At 30.0% G+C, this 16,291-nt stretch overlaps 1 protein-coding gene across 1 annotated transcript in view; it reads right to left on the bottom strand.

Moving 5' to 3' along the window:
* The window catches only part of LOC115874648 (synaptotagmin-1), a 141,058-nt gene that overhangs the window by 95,658 nt on the left and 29,109 nt on the right, over positions 1-16,291 (bottom strand). Inside the window, exon 2 of the mRNA XM_030889859.1 lies at positions 6,982-7,179. Coding sequence (XP_030745719.1) covers positions 6,982-7,170 — 189 coding nt within the window. The 5' untranslated portion in view covers positions 7,171-7,179. The remainder of the gene's footprint in view (positions 1-6,981; positions 7,180-16,291) is intronic.

Here is a 16,291-nt window from a genome sequence, read left to right as displayed (position 1 = left end):
TACTAATTATATATTTTCACTTAAAAGATAAATGAATTTTTGTTTTTTAAAGCTTTTTATATTACATTTAAAGCTTTTTATATAACAAATATTTAATATACAAAAAAAATTGTGTGTGCACAATGGGCACATGAAGTGAAACTTCTTACTAACAGAAATTAAATTGAAGGATTTGGACTGAAGGATTTCGAAGGGTTTGAAAACGTCGTTGGACTATTTACTTGATTGGGTTGGACTATTTTGTTTGGCAATTTACTTACATCCAGGATGAAGAAAACGAACAAGACGAAGATCAAGAAGAAGAAGGTCAAGAAGAACAATAAGAAGAAGTATTTGAAGGTTATAAATCAGACTAGTAAATTTCTGTTTTTTTTATTCCCATAGCTTTTATAATTTCCAATCCGTACAGGAAGCGTGTGTATATTATGACGATTTACATTTATACTCTGTTTTTTTTTCTCAGGTAAGATTTCGACAAATGATGACATAAAAAAGCGGATGACCTCCATACCAATCTATTTATTTTACTAAAAAAAAGTTTCTAATATTTTTTAAGTTAACTATGGATGGGTCTAAATATAAATCCCTCATGCGTCGTCTCTTGTTGTTTTTAACCAGTTTTATTGGTTTATTTCAAAAATGACAGATCATATTTCAATTTTATTGGTTTGACGGAACGATGAACGACAAACGGACGCCGATGCGTATGAACTCGGCTTTAGATTTTTGAGGCTTGTCAAAGTCTTGCCAAATTATAGGTTATAGTTTTGTGTCAACTGATGTCAAATACCCTGCGTTTTGGAAGATGATGCATTTTGATTCGTGTTATTACGCGTGTTTTGTGTCTTTTGATGCCAATTGGAGGAAAAATCGAGGGAAAATTAATTGTAGACCCAGAGCACAGTTTATAGTTAATACTCGGTGCCCAGGCAGGAAGTCTTATACACCAATAAAGTTACAATCAATAAAGTTTGTATACGTATCTCGTCATAGATAAGTGCACCTCGTATATGGTGCAAGGATCGTACGAAACATATACTAAAAACTGGAGTAGCTGTAAAATAACATCGCACGATAGGTAAATAACGGATTTTAGTACTGCAGAAAAATAATGTCAGAAAGTACTGGTTTAAAAAAATTAAGATTAGAGTTAACTAATCAATCTTTAAGGTCTAAAATATGGTAAGTTAAAATAGTTTGTTTTATTTATGTTGTTTTATTTATTCCTGTGGAATATTACAAATTTGTATTTTGTACATAAGTTATTTATTTTAAGTCCATGAATAAATATAATAATAAACGCGGGAAGTTTCTTCAAGCTTGAAAGTAAGAAATAGTTCTTTTTTATATTTTTGGTATGTGCTCGGTTCTTGTTTGTTTTGTATTAACACATACCGTCTTTTTTTAAATAAAATAACTCAATTAGATTTTCTCAGTTTTATAGTTTTTTCACAATATTTTGAAGTAATCACTTGTCACTCAATACGTTCCAATTGTACCAACTTATTTCTTTGTAAAATAAAATAAACTACTTTGAAATTAAAATGACAGACACATCTATCACTGTCAAGGATCTTGTCGTTGGACAGACTATACAACTCTTTGACTCGTTATATCTCGGAAACAGTGACTCTAAGGAAAAAAAGTATTCATACATTTTTTATAGAGAATTTTATGATCTATAATATTGAAATATTGTCTGAAATAATTGTATGATAAAACTTACCGTTTTGCTGAAAATCGAGAAAAAAACATTTTTTTTCTCGAGATTTTTGACCTTTGACCTCGCATAAATTTTTTTCCAGGCACCGGAATGATTCCGAATTTTAAAATGTTACTTTTAATTATTTATTAAATAATTATACGCATTTTCAGCTTGTTGTGAATTTATGTACCTTCGAATGTCTTAATTGACCGAACTAGTATTAAGTTGCCAATCTCTTAAGCATTGCACTTATTTCTTGCGTATAAATTTCATTTTTCATTTCATCAAATATCGACGACATTTTTATTATCGAAACTCAGCCAGCTCAAAATACGTGTACTACTCGATAACCAAGTCACTATGTAAGGAAACGCCAAATTGAAAAATCTTATAAGAAAAAAAAATACTTTTATAAAAGCAATCACATCCTGAATTTTTTGTAAAAAAATCTTTTAGGTATTAAATCTATTTTTAATATAAGTTACATAAAAAACTATTATTATTGTTATTGAAACTGAGCTGAAAATATATCATTTTGTTTAGGAAATAAATTGTTTCCCATAGAAAATAAGACTTTACTCCCCAAGGCTAGTAAGCGGAAAATATTTCATTCATTTTATTTTATTATTTATCGGAGCCGGCTCTTCTCGTTCAGAAATAGAAAAAAAATGAAGCACAATAATTGATCTACAACCAATATATTTCTGTATCTATCACATATTAACTTGAATTACCACAGAGTTATTTTTAAGCAAAGCCACTTTATATCAATTTATCGAGACTAATTTTTGATATAAGAAATGCACAAAGTAACAAAAATATTGAATTTTTCAATCCTTTATTTTCAAGGTTTGTTTTAAAAATATTGTGTCAGACGATATCAATAAAAGCATGTCTAAAAGAGTAAAAAATGTCAAATGTATTCAGTATTTGATGTATTTTAAAGTTTAATATATTTTGTTCTATTGGGCCAATTTTGATGATTTTTTAACCAATATGTAGTTAATTTATTTGACTTTTTAATATTTCTGCACAAACTAATAATCACAGAATTTAATAAAAACTGACGCAGAAATAGCTTTGAAAGTGGTATAATATGCTTACCAATCAAACTTACTTCTCTGACTGCAGTTAAGGGTAATAAAGGACCTTTGTTACGTTCTCTCAAAATAGTTTACCAAGGGAGCTACAAGCTCTTTGCTTCGACTGTTTAAATGCTTCTGCATATTTTCAACACACAATTTCAAGAAATGCAATACAAAAACTCGAAAATTTAGTTCTTAAAAGAACTGTTTGTGTTTACAAGTGCAATTTAAAAAAAAACTATGAAAATAGGATTCAACAAAATTCAACAACAATACGATATTATACAAAATAATGACTGACATTATGATAATTGTTAAATAATAAACGACAACGTTGTTGAATACGGCACAATGTAACCAACATAACAATAATAAAATTCGTTTTAAACTAATTTTCGCAGTTTTAATCTAAATAAAATATCTGTTACAATCAAGCATTTATTTGCCAAAATTTCTTTTAGTCAGGTTTATAGGCTTTAGTGTAAATTTCGATATGATTGATGACGTGCATCTGAAAATGTTTTGCTATTACCGTACATAAATCATAAACACTATTTCACAGGTCTGTTGACTCGGACCAAAAGCAAAGGCGTGTTTTAATGTAAAAATGACGAAAAAATGTTAGTGTATTCTTCAAAAGCTTTAAAAAAAATAAAGCCTATTGAGATAAACCAAAAAATAAACTATCGAGAAAGGATATGTAGCTAGATGATAAAGTGATTTGTAAATTCCTTGCTTTTTAACATATTCCACAGGTTGTTCCAGTATGTGTTTCAATATGTGTTGAACTGTCCAAATTAAATATTCCAGCATTATGCTGGTAGTCGATATCGGGATGTTGAAGTTATTATTGCCCAAATCGCTGGGGATATTACCTCTATATCCTCTACTGGGAAGTTTGCCGGCAACAAGTCATTATAAGTTTAATTCAAAGAGAACATTTTATCGACGCGGGATTTGTTTTTTACATGTTGATTCAAGGATAATTCGAATTTCGACACACCAAAACACGTAAAAAATTTATTACCCTTTTAAATTACTCAATCATATATTTCAGGGGCGTGCGGTTCATGGAAGCAGGGGAAGCGCAATTTTCCTATACTTCTGACCCTTAGTGTTCTGATTATTAAAAATGATTCTTTTTCGTTTATACAATATACAGGGCGCTTCAAAAAATTATGTGTCATCTCTGGTGGAGAGATTCTTCCTCGCGTAAAAATAAGATTTATTTTTTATATCAACCGATTGTGCTTTGTTTCGTAGATATAAGAGGTTAAAGTCTTTTTTTTTCGATTTATTATAATTTTCTTGAAGTGCTTTTAGCAATTCAAATTGAATTTTGGGTGTAAAAGTTACGATATATCCTACATACCCTTCGAAGGCCCATCGAAAACGTTCCGCAAGGCATAACGGCTAGGGTAATTTTTTTTCAGAAAATTCAAAAACACGTCAATTTTGTTTGTGAGGGGGACAACTTTTGCCCCAAAAATTATTGCAAAATCTTCAACCCTCTAAGCGAGGGTGTCATCCCCCAATATTTTTCAAATGGGAAGGGGGGTCAAGTGGTACCGCAGTGAAAAGGGCTTTCTATTCTCTATACTTTCCTGCTTCGTTTTTGAAAATCGGTCGAGTCGTTGGGAAAAGATGAAGGATTGAAATTTGAAAAGTTTATTTAAACATTTATCAGAGTAAATCATAAGGATAAATTCCTTCGACCAATTTGCTGTTTTTTCTTATTATTTCTAGATGTTTGCATTCGGGTTGCGCAGATATTCAATGAACGCCATCCTGACAAACACCTTAATGGCAAAATTGTTCGCCAGTTAGTAGCAAAATTTCGCGAAACTGGTTCCGTTATGAATAAAAAGAGGCAGAAGGAAAATCCTGTAGTAAATGAAGCTATGGAGGTATTCGTATTGGGCCAAGTTGCCGTGGACAGTATTCTGAGTACAAGAAAATTAGCCAATGCGACCGGCGGGAATCGTACAAGTTTCCAAAGGATATTAAAAAAACACAAGTTCCACCCGTACAAAATTCAGTTGGTACAAGAACTCTACGAAGACAATTTTGATCGTTGCTTGCAATTTTGTGAAACTATAAGTGAACGAGTGGCGAATGATAATAATTTCCTATTTAATGTGTGTTTTTCGGATGATTGTACTTTCTTTTTGAACGGTGTAGTTAATCGGCACAACTATCAGTACTGCGCTGGACAACCTCAGGGATTTTCACGAGGTGCACACACAAAACCCTCAGAAATTGAACGTGTGGGCTGGTATTTTTGGAAATACTATTGTGGGTCAGTTTAACGATATTGAGAAGAACTTCAACGTACAAGTCACAGAACAGCTATCTAGCAACTACCGCACCTGATCGTTCAACATTGTGGCAAGGGAAAAAATGCTTAAACATCTAGAAAAAATAAGAAAAAACAGCAATTTGGTCGAGTTTATCCTTAATTATCATTTACTCTGATAAATGCTTAAATAAACTTATCAAATTTCAATCCTTCATATTTTCTCAATGACTCGACCGATTTTCAAAAACGAAACGGGGAAATATAGAGAATAGAAATTTCTTTTCATTGCGGCGCCACTTGACCCCCCTTTCCATTTGAAAAAAGTTGGGGGAAACCCCCGCTTACAGGGTTGCATATTTTGCAATCATTTTTGGGGCAAAAGTTGTCCCCCTCACAAACAAAATTGACGTGTTTTTGGATTTTTTGAAAAAATAAATACCCTGGCCGTTATGCCTTGCGAAACGTTTTCGATGGGCCACCCTGTATAACGTTAAAATAGTGTCGACAGCTTTACCATTTACCATTTAGGCACATGCATATTGGTTATCATTGGAACGTTTTTTCTAAAAAAAACATATGCGCCACTGGCTTTTTTTCCCTTGCTAGTAAAATGATGTGGACCATTTAATGCCGATTAAGATTGAGATGAGATTAATAATCAACTTGATTGAAATGAGATTAATAATTAACTTAATTAACAAATAATTAAGTTGTATCTCGGTATTTTGTCGATTTCGACCTCCTTGATGAGATAAACGCAATTTTATTAATCACAATTAATAAAACTAAAATAAAATTAAAATAAAATTAAAGTATAATTGATATAAAATTAAAATAAAATTAAAATAAAATTAAAATAAAATTAAAATAAAATTAAAATAAAATTAAAATAAAATTAAAATAAAATTAAAATAAAATTAAAATAAAATTAAAATAAAATTAAAATAAAATTAAAATAAAATTAAAATAAAATTAAAATAAAATTAAAATAAAATTAAAATAAAATTAAAATAAAATTAAAATAAAATTAAAATAAAATTAAAATAAAATTAAAATAAAATTAAAATAAAATTAAAATAAAATTAAAATAAAATTAAAATAAAATTAAAATTAAAATAAAATTAAAATAAAATTAAAATAAAATTAAAATAAAATTAAAATAAAAATAAAATTAAAATAAAATTAAAATAAAATTAAAATAAAATTAAAATAAAATTAAAATAAAATTAAAATAAAATTAAAATAAAATTAAAATAAAATTAAAATAAAATTAAAATAAAATTAAAATAAAATTAAAATAAAATTAAAATAAAATTAAAATTAATAAATTTAATAAGTTTTTTTAATTAATTTACTTTATGTAATTTATTAATAAAAATTTTATTAAAATTTATACTAACAAAGAAAAAATTACGAAAAAAATGGTATTTTAGATAATTCTAAAATACCTATTTTTTAAAGTTTTATCATTCTGTAACCTTAAAACTATGCATTTCCGCATCTATGTCTATAGGAATTTTTTATATTTTTTGATGAGAAATCAATAAATACTTCCAAAATTATTCAAATTTCGCATGTGTATTCAGCATAGGCAGACTTTTAAAAAACCTATTTACGACTAAAACTTGATTTTCATGCATCCGTTATCCGACGATACGTTAATACGATATTAATTTTATTGACTGATTTGTCTATAAGACTTCGATTGGCTAGAAACGGTTAACCAATCGAAGTCTTTAAATTCAACCAATAAAATGAATATCGTATCATCGTATCGTCGGACAACGGATGCATGAAAATCAAGTTTTAGCTGTAAAATTAAAAGGAGAGCCAATATTTGTTCAGTGCAAAATTTGTGCTTTACAAAGGTAAAATAGTAAATTGTTACTTACAGTTCTAGGATAAGTTCCAACGGGTTTTTGCAGCTTTTGATCAACTGGTTGATAGGGTACCCTGTCTATAGACCTCCATTCTTTATCCTTCCTCTTCTGGCTATAGTACCGATAGATCACTATGGTCATGGCGATCAGTAGAGCTCCTCCGGTACCAATCGCAGCACCTAACACTGCTGAACCAACCATGTTGAAGATCTGTAACATAAAGATTCCTCATTTATAGCTCATATTGAGTTTTAAGTTATTGTTGTAATGTTAGAATAAATTACATGAATCAATTTAGTTAATCAATGCACAATAATTTTAACAGTTTTTGATCAATAATTCGAACAATTCCAATTTATTTTATGAGTTTCGTAAAAATTTGCACAAATTTGAGTTTCTATGAACAAAGAAATGTTCTAAAGTTTTTTCTAGTTTTTTTTAGTCCTAAGCATGTTTGGGTACATTGAGACAAAAAATTATTGCATTTTTTCTTAGAGTCAACGATTCATTAAATTTCGAGTATATAACATCTAAAAACTATAAAAAAAGTTTAAAACATTTCTATGTTCATAGGGCTGTTAAATAGGGCATGTTAAAATTTGGGCTCATACTTGAAGAACTTTTTTTTGAAGTGTCTACTAACATTTTTTTCAGAGTATTAAGCCAAAAAAAATAATCGATTTTTTTTTGACCCGCGCTAATGTACAGGGTGGGCCAAATTCGACGCTTTTAAATGGAAACACCCTTTTCTATAGGAGATAGACGAAAACTAATATCGGTGTCTGGAGCTCAATTTTTATCAAAAACAGGATGGTGAAAACCGTACATCAATATCTGTTACCGTTTCGGAGTTACGGGGTGTTTTTCAAAAATGTGCATTTTTAAAAAATCGCTTTAACTTTTTTGCTATGGAAAATTTTGTATTTCTATGAAAATATTTCCAAAGCACCTTTTTACGTAGAATTTAATGGTTTAAGTATAATTTTTTTAAAATTAGTAATTTAAGAATTATCAACAGAAAAATTGATTTTTTATTTGGGACACCTTCTATATTTTTAATTAACTGAAAAGAATTTAAAATTACCTTTCCAAAAATATAGCACACTTGATATTTTGTTATAATCCCCTTTGAAATACAGAATTTTTAAAAGTTCGCCTCTTTTAACTAGTAGGCTTTGGATCCCTTATTAATGATATGCCCTTAATGGAACTCGAAAACATATTTTTCCAGCAAGACGATGCACCGCCTCTGAACGCTGAAGTTATCAGCCAGTTTTTGCAGCCAATTTCAAGAATAATTGAATAGCTAACCAAGATCCCAGCCGTTGGCCGTCGAGGCCGCCTGACTTAGTGCGCATGGATCTAATCCTATGGATATATTTGCGGAAGAATAAAGGTTCCTTATTCTTCTGTATAATCTAGACAAGAATTAGAAATACTTAGCAGTTATGAGAGGGTATCTTTCACCCCCACTGAGTTAATGAATTCCGCAAGAAATGTTCAAAAACTGCCCCGTCTGTCCATAACAGAAGACGGTCGGTATGTCGAACACCTGTAGCAAAATCTCATGTCCTGGTTTGCTATTTATTTTTATTCTTATGAGATATAGTTTAAATGTGTTGATGTTGGTTAAATATATTTTAAATTATTATAAAATTCTGCATCTCTCATAGCAAATATTATTTTCGTTTTAATTGATGCTCACAGCTAGAATTTTTTTGCATTATAGCCGGTGCCGTTCAAAGCCTACTTATTTAAAGCGGGCGAATTTTTATATACTCTATATCTCGAAGAGGAATCGAGTAAAATATCAAGTGTGTTATATTTTTGGAAAGGTAATTTTAAATTCTTTTCAATAAATTAAAAATATACAGGGTGTCCCATATAAAAAATCAATTTTTCTGTTAATAACTCTTAAATTATTAATTTTAAAAAAATTATACTTAAACAATTAAATTCTACGTAAAAAGATGCTTTGGAAATGTTTTCATAGAAATACAAAATTTTCCATAGCAAAAAAGTTACAGCGATTTGTTAAAAATGCACATTTCTGAAAAACACCCCGTAACTCTGAAACGGTAACAGATATTGATGTGCGGTTTTCACCTCCTATAGAAAAGGGTGTTTCCATTTAAAAGCGTCGAATTTGACCCACCCTGTACAGGGCTGTAAGTAAAAAAGTTCTTATAAATGTATGTCCAAAAATGCTTAGTTTCGGAGATCAGGGTGTAGAAGTTTCATTTTATTTCGATTTTTTCCAAATAATTTCTGAAGTAACGAATATTTGGATGAAAATGATTGGTATCTGGGAGTTTTTTGATATAAGAAATTTGATTTTGATGTTAATATGATAGTTTGAAGATTAATAACTTTTCGTCCAATCCTGTATAAAACTACTGAGTAAAAAAATATACATTCACAACGTTTTTTACGTAGAATAGGTCTCTTGGTAAAAATTGCTATTAGTAATGGTTCTCGAGATATTTGTAATCGAAATTATCAATACCTGTCGTCATTGACATAAACTAAACATCATGTTGACTAACTAAATTAGTTAATATACTGAAATCATATTTGAAATCTTTTTCTGCCAAAAGTTCAATAGAAACTGTTTTATCGTCATTTTTTCGAAGAAAAACTTATGATTAGTTTAAAATAATAAACAGTTCCCAAATTTATCATTTCAGTCCAATAACTATCTACTCGACATTTACTTTTTGTCAATAATGACATGCATTGATTATTTCTATTCTAAATATCTTTAGAACGGTTGCTCGTAGCGATTTTTACCAAGAGACATTTTTTTACGTAAAAAATCACGGGAATGTGTATTATACAGTAGTGTTATACAGGTACTGTCGAAAAGTTATTACCCTTAAAAACAGTTGCGCCTCCTACATATAGGAGTCATATTACCATAAAAATCAAGTTTCTCATGTCAAAAAACTCCCAGAAACCAATTTTCAACTAAATGTTGACGTTACTTCAGAAATTATTTGGAAAAAATCGAAATAAAAAGAAACTTCTAAACCCTGTATCTCCGAAACGAAGCATTTTAGGACATAAATTTATACGAACTTTTTTACTTATTTTTATCTGCAGAATATGCTGACAAAGGAAGTTTCCGGAATACAGTTCGGAGCACCCTGTGTAATATGCTGTTTTAATATTTGGAGTTCACAAAAAATAAAAAAAAGCTCGCATAGCAACAAAAATGAAGAAAAAGATGAAAATATTTCACTATTTTTCTTCTGAAAATATTTGCCGTGCTCTTTTGACGGATATATTTACAATAGAGCAAAGAATGAATACTAATGAAATTAGTCGTCGAGAAAAAACAGCATGCTTTATTGGATTTAAATCTTTATCAGCAGATCGGAGGACGCTTTGAATACGAAATTCGCTTGTCAAGCGGGCAGACGCTGTCGTTCAAAGAGATAGCTACTGGAATCGCTCAAGATTTCATTTCTGAGCGTGCTTTCGTTGTTGAGAACTTGCGTGACCCAACACCTAATTGACAAGTCAATTGTTTGTTCGGTTATTTAGTCTATTCTTGCGGTTTATCGAGAACTACTATTTTTTTAATACTAATATTGAATTCAATGGTATATCCTGTATTTTTTTCCGTAAATGACACTATCCAATTTTATACTTTGATAAATATAGTCTGTCCAATGATAAGATCCTTGACAGTGATAGATGTCTTTGTCATTTTAATTTCAAAATAGTTTATTTTATTTTACAAAGAAATAAATTGGTACAACTGGAACGCATAGCAGGAAATTAATATATTTAAAATTTGACTGATAAGTGATTCCTTCAAAATATTGTAAAAAACTATAAAACTGAAAAAATACAATCGAGTTATTTTATTAAAAAAAAAACGGTATGTGTTAATACAAAACAAACAAGAACAAAACACCACTTAGCAAAAAAAAATATAAAAAAGAACTATTTCTTACTTTCAAGCTTCAAGAAGCTTTCCGCATTTATTATATTAAGTTTATCAATATAACTTATGTACAAATACAAATTTGTAATATTCCACAGGAATAAATAAAACAACATAAATAAGACAAACTATTTTATTAATAATAACACTCACCAAATTTTATTATAATTATTTATTAATTATACCTTAAAGGTTGATTAATTAACTTTAATCTCAGTTTTTTTAAACCAGTACCTTTTGACATTTTTCTGCAGTACTAAAATCCATTATTTACCTCTCGTGTGATATTTTACAGATACTCCGGCAGTATATTATAGTACGATCCTTGTGGGGGGGGGGGGCACTTATCTACGACGAGATGGTATACACTTGATTGATGGTAACTTTATTGGTGTATAAGACTTTCTGCCTGGGTAGCGAGTATTAACTATAAACTGTGCTCTGGGTCTACAATTAATTTTTCCTTGATTTTTCCTCCACTTGACTTCAAAAGACACAAAACACACGTAATAACACGAATCAAAATGCATCATCTTCCACAACGCAGATATTTGACATAAGTTGACACAAAATTATAACCTATAATTTGGCAAGACTTTGACAAGTCTCAAAAATCTAAAGGCGAGTTCATACGTATCGGCGTCCGTTTGTCGTTCATCATTCCGTCCTATTCCGTCAAACTCAAAGTCAAACTAATCTTTTTATTCAAAACGTGAAACCAGAGAATAGGTACATTAAAGAAATGCTAACTTCATGTTAAAAAATGGAAACAGACGCTACCTGGTGTCGCCTGGCAGTACTAGCTAAATTGAGGGGAATTGGAGGGGCGGGGCTTAAAAGAGGGGAAATTAAAAAAAAATATATTTTTATAAAGTATCACTGACTTACTGTTTAAAGTTAATAAACATATTTTTTATTACTTTAATATAATTTAATGTATTAAAAAATATGTCTATTAACTTTACACAGCAAATCAATGATATTATTAAAGGCTTATTATTTTCAGAGAAAATTCATAGTAAATAAATTACACATTAGTAAACAATATCATTTATTTTTTAGAGCTACGATTTATATTACAATAATATTGAAATATATATATTTTTTTTACGATGAAAAAGAATATCCCGGAACCTGAAAAAGAAAGATGATCAATTAATGACTTAAATTAGTTCAAAATACATTTTGCAAATAACTAGTGAATTGGAAAGATAAACATACTATTAAAAAGACATTTTAGTAGTATATTATCATCTATTTACTGATAACACATAAGTATATAATAGGTAAATAACATGCATAAGGCACTATGATACAACTACCTGTATCATGATAACACACTAATATCACAAAAAATATATACTAATTTAAATTCCTTTAATGATCTAATGAAACACTATCTAGCCTCAATGCATGCCATTCCAAAGGCAAAAAAAACTGTTATACCAGATAAATATAAGCTGAATAAAACATAAACCAAGCCAACGTGCATAAACAACCAAAAAATGCATCAAAAAATACTTTTATCAGATCATACCCTTGGATATATTATGTATTTTCTATATCGCACATCCCGTTCAAAAGTTTACAAACTCAAAATAGAGAATATAGAGAACATTGTCTGGAGAAGTAAAAGAAAATTTAAGTTAAGGCAATATGCTCCTTTTTGCATATTAATGGCCAAATAATATAATGTTGATTTAATAAAATTTTACTGGCATCCTTCTGAGGTATAAAGATTAAAAGGACATTGTTTTTGTAATAATTGTTTGTTTTGTAAACATTTTTTGAAGACAATACAGTTTTGAACGGGCTGTGCGATATAAACAAGGATCTTACTATTATTTGAGGTTAGAAAGTATTTAAATAATATAAAACATAATCAAAATCATTTTTGATCATAAATTATAGAGGTACTTACGTGTTTTGATATTATTATCAGGAAATAATACGTTTAGTTAAACAGGTACGCTGCCAGGCAAGTTCTATCGGCGGGTCTTTGCAAAAGTTGAAATCTAAAAATACAAAAATACGTTTACATCTTGGTTGTATTTACGAATAAAGTATTTGTGTGTAATTTCTGACTTACCAGTTAACTGAACAACCGCATTAAATACATCCAAATGGTAATTTAATATTGTAAAAAAGCAAAATTGTTTTAAATCACTTGCCAGGACAGCCCGGCCAGCTTCTCTGTTGGCAAAATGGCCGCGGTATCATGATTTAAGCAATGTGAGTGACAAAGACAGCCAATGCCTGGCAGATGTTGCTTTCTTTGTCGTTGGTCCTGGCACGTTTAAATTTGACTGTTGCCTGTTTTCCCATACAAGTGACACCCCCGTGCGTGAAACCAATAAAATTGAATGATCTGTCATTTTTGAAATAAACCAATAAAATTGGTTTAAAACAACAAGAGGCGACGCATGACGGATTTATATTTAAACCCATCCATATCCATAGTTAACTTAAAAAATATTAGAAACATTTTTTTAGTAAAATAAATAGATTGGAATGTCATCTGCTTTTCTTCTGTCATCGTTTGTCGAAATCTTACCCATATCTTACCTGAGAAAAAAAAACAGAGTATAATTTGTGTATGCAAAATAAATGTTTATTCCCTTTCTTTGTTTTAAAATTTGTTATTTTAGTCTTATCAGCACAATAGATCATATTTGTAAATTCATAGGGTGAAAAATTCATTATGAAATTAATTAAAACATGATACCGCATGAATTTCTAACGTCCATATTGGTTTTATTTATTTTAATATTTAACACGATGACTTTCATTCAATTAGATAGCTTATCATCATCATAATCATCATTTTCAGCTTATTCAATCATTTCCAGTTTTGGTGTAGTCTCCCTTACATACTCTCTTTGTAGTTGAACCCATATCATGGTCCCATCTCAGGTTCGGTCTTCCTCTAGGTCTCTTAATTCCTCGTGGGTACCACGTCTGTTCTTCTTGCCAGGTGTCCTGCCCATTGCCATTTGTGGGATTTGACTTTGTGGGTGACATCTATAACCTGGGTCTTTTGTCGTATCCACTCTATTCTTTTAAGGTCTCTCTTGGTTATTCCCAGCCTATTTCGTTCCATTGAACGTTGTGCGACCTGCAGTTTCCTTATGATGTCCGTTTTAAATGTCCAGGTTTCGCACGCATAGGTCATGACTGGGAGTACACATTGGTCGAATGTTTTCTTCTTTAGATACAGTGGCGTTCTAGATTTGAATATGATTGAGTTTCTTCCATAAGTACTCCACGCTAACATAACTCTACTGTTTACTTCTGGTAGTAGAGATCCCGAGCTGTGTATTAGTTGTCCCAAATATTGTTCTACTATTTCCAGTATTGTGTTATTTATTAGAATATCTTTTCTTTCCACTAGTTCGTTGTACATCACTTTAGTTTTTGCTAAATTGATTGTGAGACCCGCTTTATTGCTGGCTGTATTAGTGCTTGTAGTTCAACTATTGGCAATTAGAACCACAGAACACACTAAAGAAGAACGCTAACTCCCATGCATTTTTTAGTTTCAAAACGGTTTCTAATTTGTAAAGAAGTCTGTAATCTGTATATCGAAGTGGCGCCATCTAGCCACCCAGGAAAGTAACAAAGGTGGCGGCAAATTTAAATAGATGCAATTTATTTTTAAGCAAGACGTATTGACTTGTTCGCCAGTTAGAGTCAATCAGATTTCTACAAAATAATGTGTAGTCATCTGATTGGTCCCAAGTGGGCAAACAAGTCAAATGGTAAAAAACAAGGATTTATATATAAAGGTATAAACTATTGTAAAGTGTTAAATGGTTTGCTTATATCATTTTATGTGCATAAAAACCTACAATAAATAATTTATTTTAATTTACAGAAAATTATACCATGAAACATTTTACAAACAAATAAAACAACAGATTAAAAAGTATAATATTTATGTAATCGGGAGATTAATATATCTAACAGAAATTGATATTTAAAATGTAATTCTAACTAGCTTGACAAACAATGTCTTCTCTGGGCCGAAATCAACAAACTCTGACATTCAACTGTTTTCAAAGCCTACTACTCCGCTACTCGCAAACATCAGCGGACACGGGGTGCAGGCACGGCGTGAAATTGACTGCCTATCATAAGGATCATAGGCGTCGATAACATTTACTATAATACCAGATTTAAGAACACATAACAAATATCGTTGGAATACAAGAGAAAGTGATTAAGTCCATTAGAAACAATGTTTTATTTACGTGGATTTTTTACATATGGACTTGAACAATTGTATAATATAACATTGTGGAGTTTATGTACAAAAATATGGAGTTGATCGATTTTTTTTGTAAAAATATATGGCGTTGTAAATATTACATTGTTAAAAAATAAAATTCACGAATATTTGGACTTGGTTAGGTTACCTCACCTCACTTTCTCGGATTATTAAATAAAATTGTTAGATAAATCAAAGACCTTTAACTCAGACCTTACCTTTAATAAAGATCTTAAAAATCAAACACAAAACAAAGTTCAAAAAAATTAAAAGTACAATATCACTATTGTAAAATGAAGTTGCAAAAAAACACAGCGAAACGCACATCTCCGTTCAATGGCAAAACACAACTGAAGAGGAAGCCGGAAACGGAAAACTGATTTGACATACAGAACAATGACAGAACATAATTAATAGGCCTATTTAGGCAACTACAAAAACAATTTTGTACGCAATTTTTAGGCAACTATAAAAATTAAAATAAAAATACGCCATCTAGCGCCCCAGGAAATTACTACCCCAAAAACAGATCGTTCAAGGTCGTATATCTCAGTTGACTGGCCCTGATTAGAACTATGTCATCGGCGAATCTTAGATTGTGAGGATATTCTCCATCTATTTTTATATATCTATAGCTTATATTGATATTTAAATGGAACAACTTAACGGAAGGAAAATTAATGTTAATTAAATAAGTTGGTAGGATTTAAATACTGTATTATTTTTTTCTGGAGTACTAACAAGCACAAACTGTAAATCTGCAGTCTGTCACAAACTTTAGTTTACTAACATGGTTTTGCTTTTCCAGTTTTATTTGTTTAAATCACTATACAATTGTAGTAATATTGATAAAGTTTTAATTAATAAAGTTTAAAGTATGTTGTTGTTTAATTTTCTGCACTAATGCAGGGTTGGTAAACAACAATGTTTTATAGTAAATACTATTTGAATAGATTTTTACAAAACTATAGTTGGCGTTAACACAAATGTCGTTAATAATTTTCTTAAAAACAATAATAGAACATCACTTTTAAAAAGTCCGTGGAAGTGTGGATATATTCATTGTAGTCGGTAGTTGGGTATGCTATACTATTGAATCAGTT

This window comes from Sitophilus oryzae, unplaced genomic scaffold (assembly GCF_002938485.1).
Source record: "Sitophilus oryzae breed Bouriz unplaced genomic scaffold, Soryzae_2.0 scaffold_1297_pilon_pilon, whole genome shotgun sequence".
Taxonomy (NCBI): domain Eukaryota; kingdom Metazoa; phylum Arthropoda; class Insecta; order Coleoptera; family Curculionidae; genus Sitophilus; species Sitophilus oryzae.
Note: the sequence above shows the minus strand (reverse complement) of the source record. Positions and strands in the feature narration are given on the sequence as shown.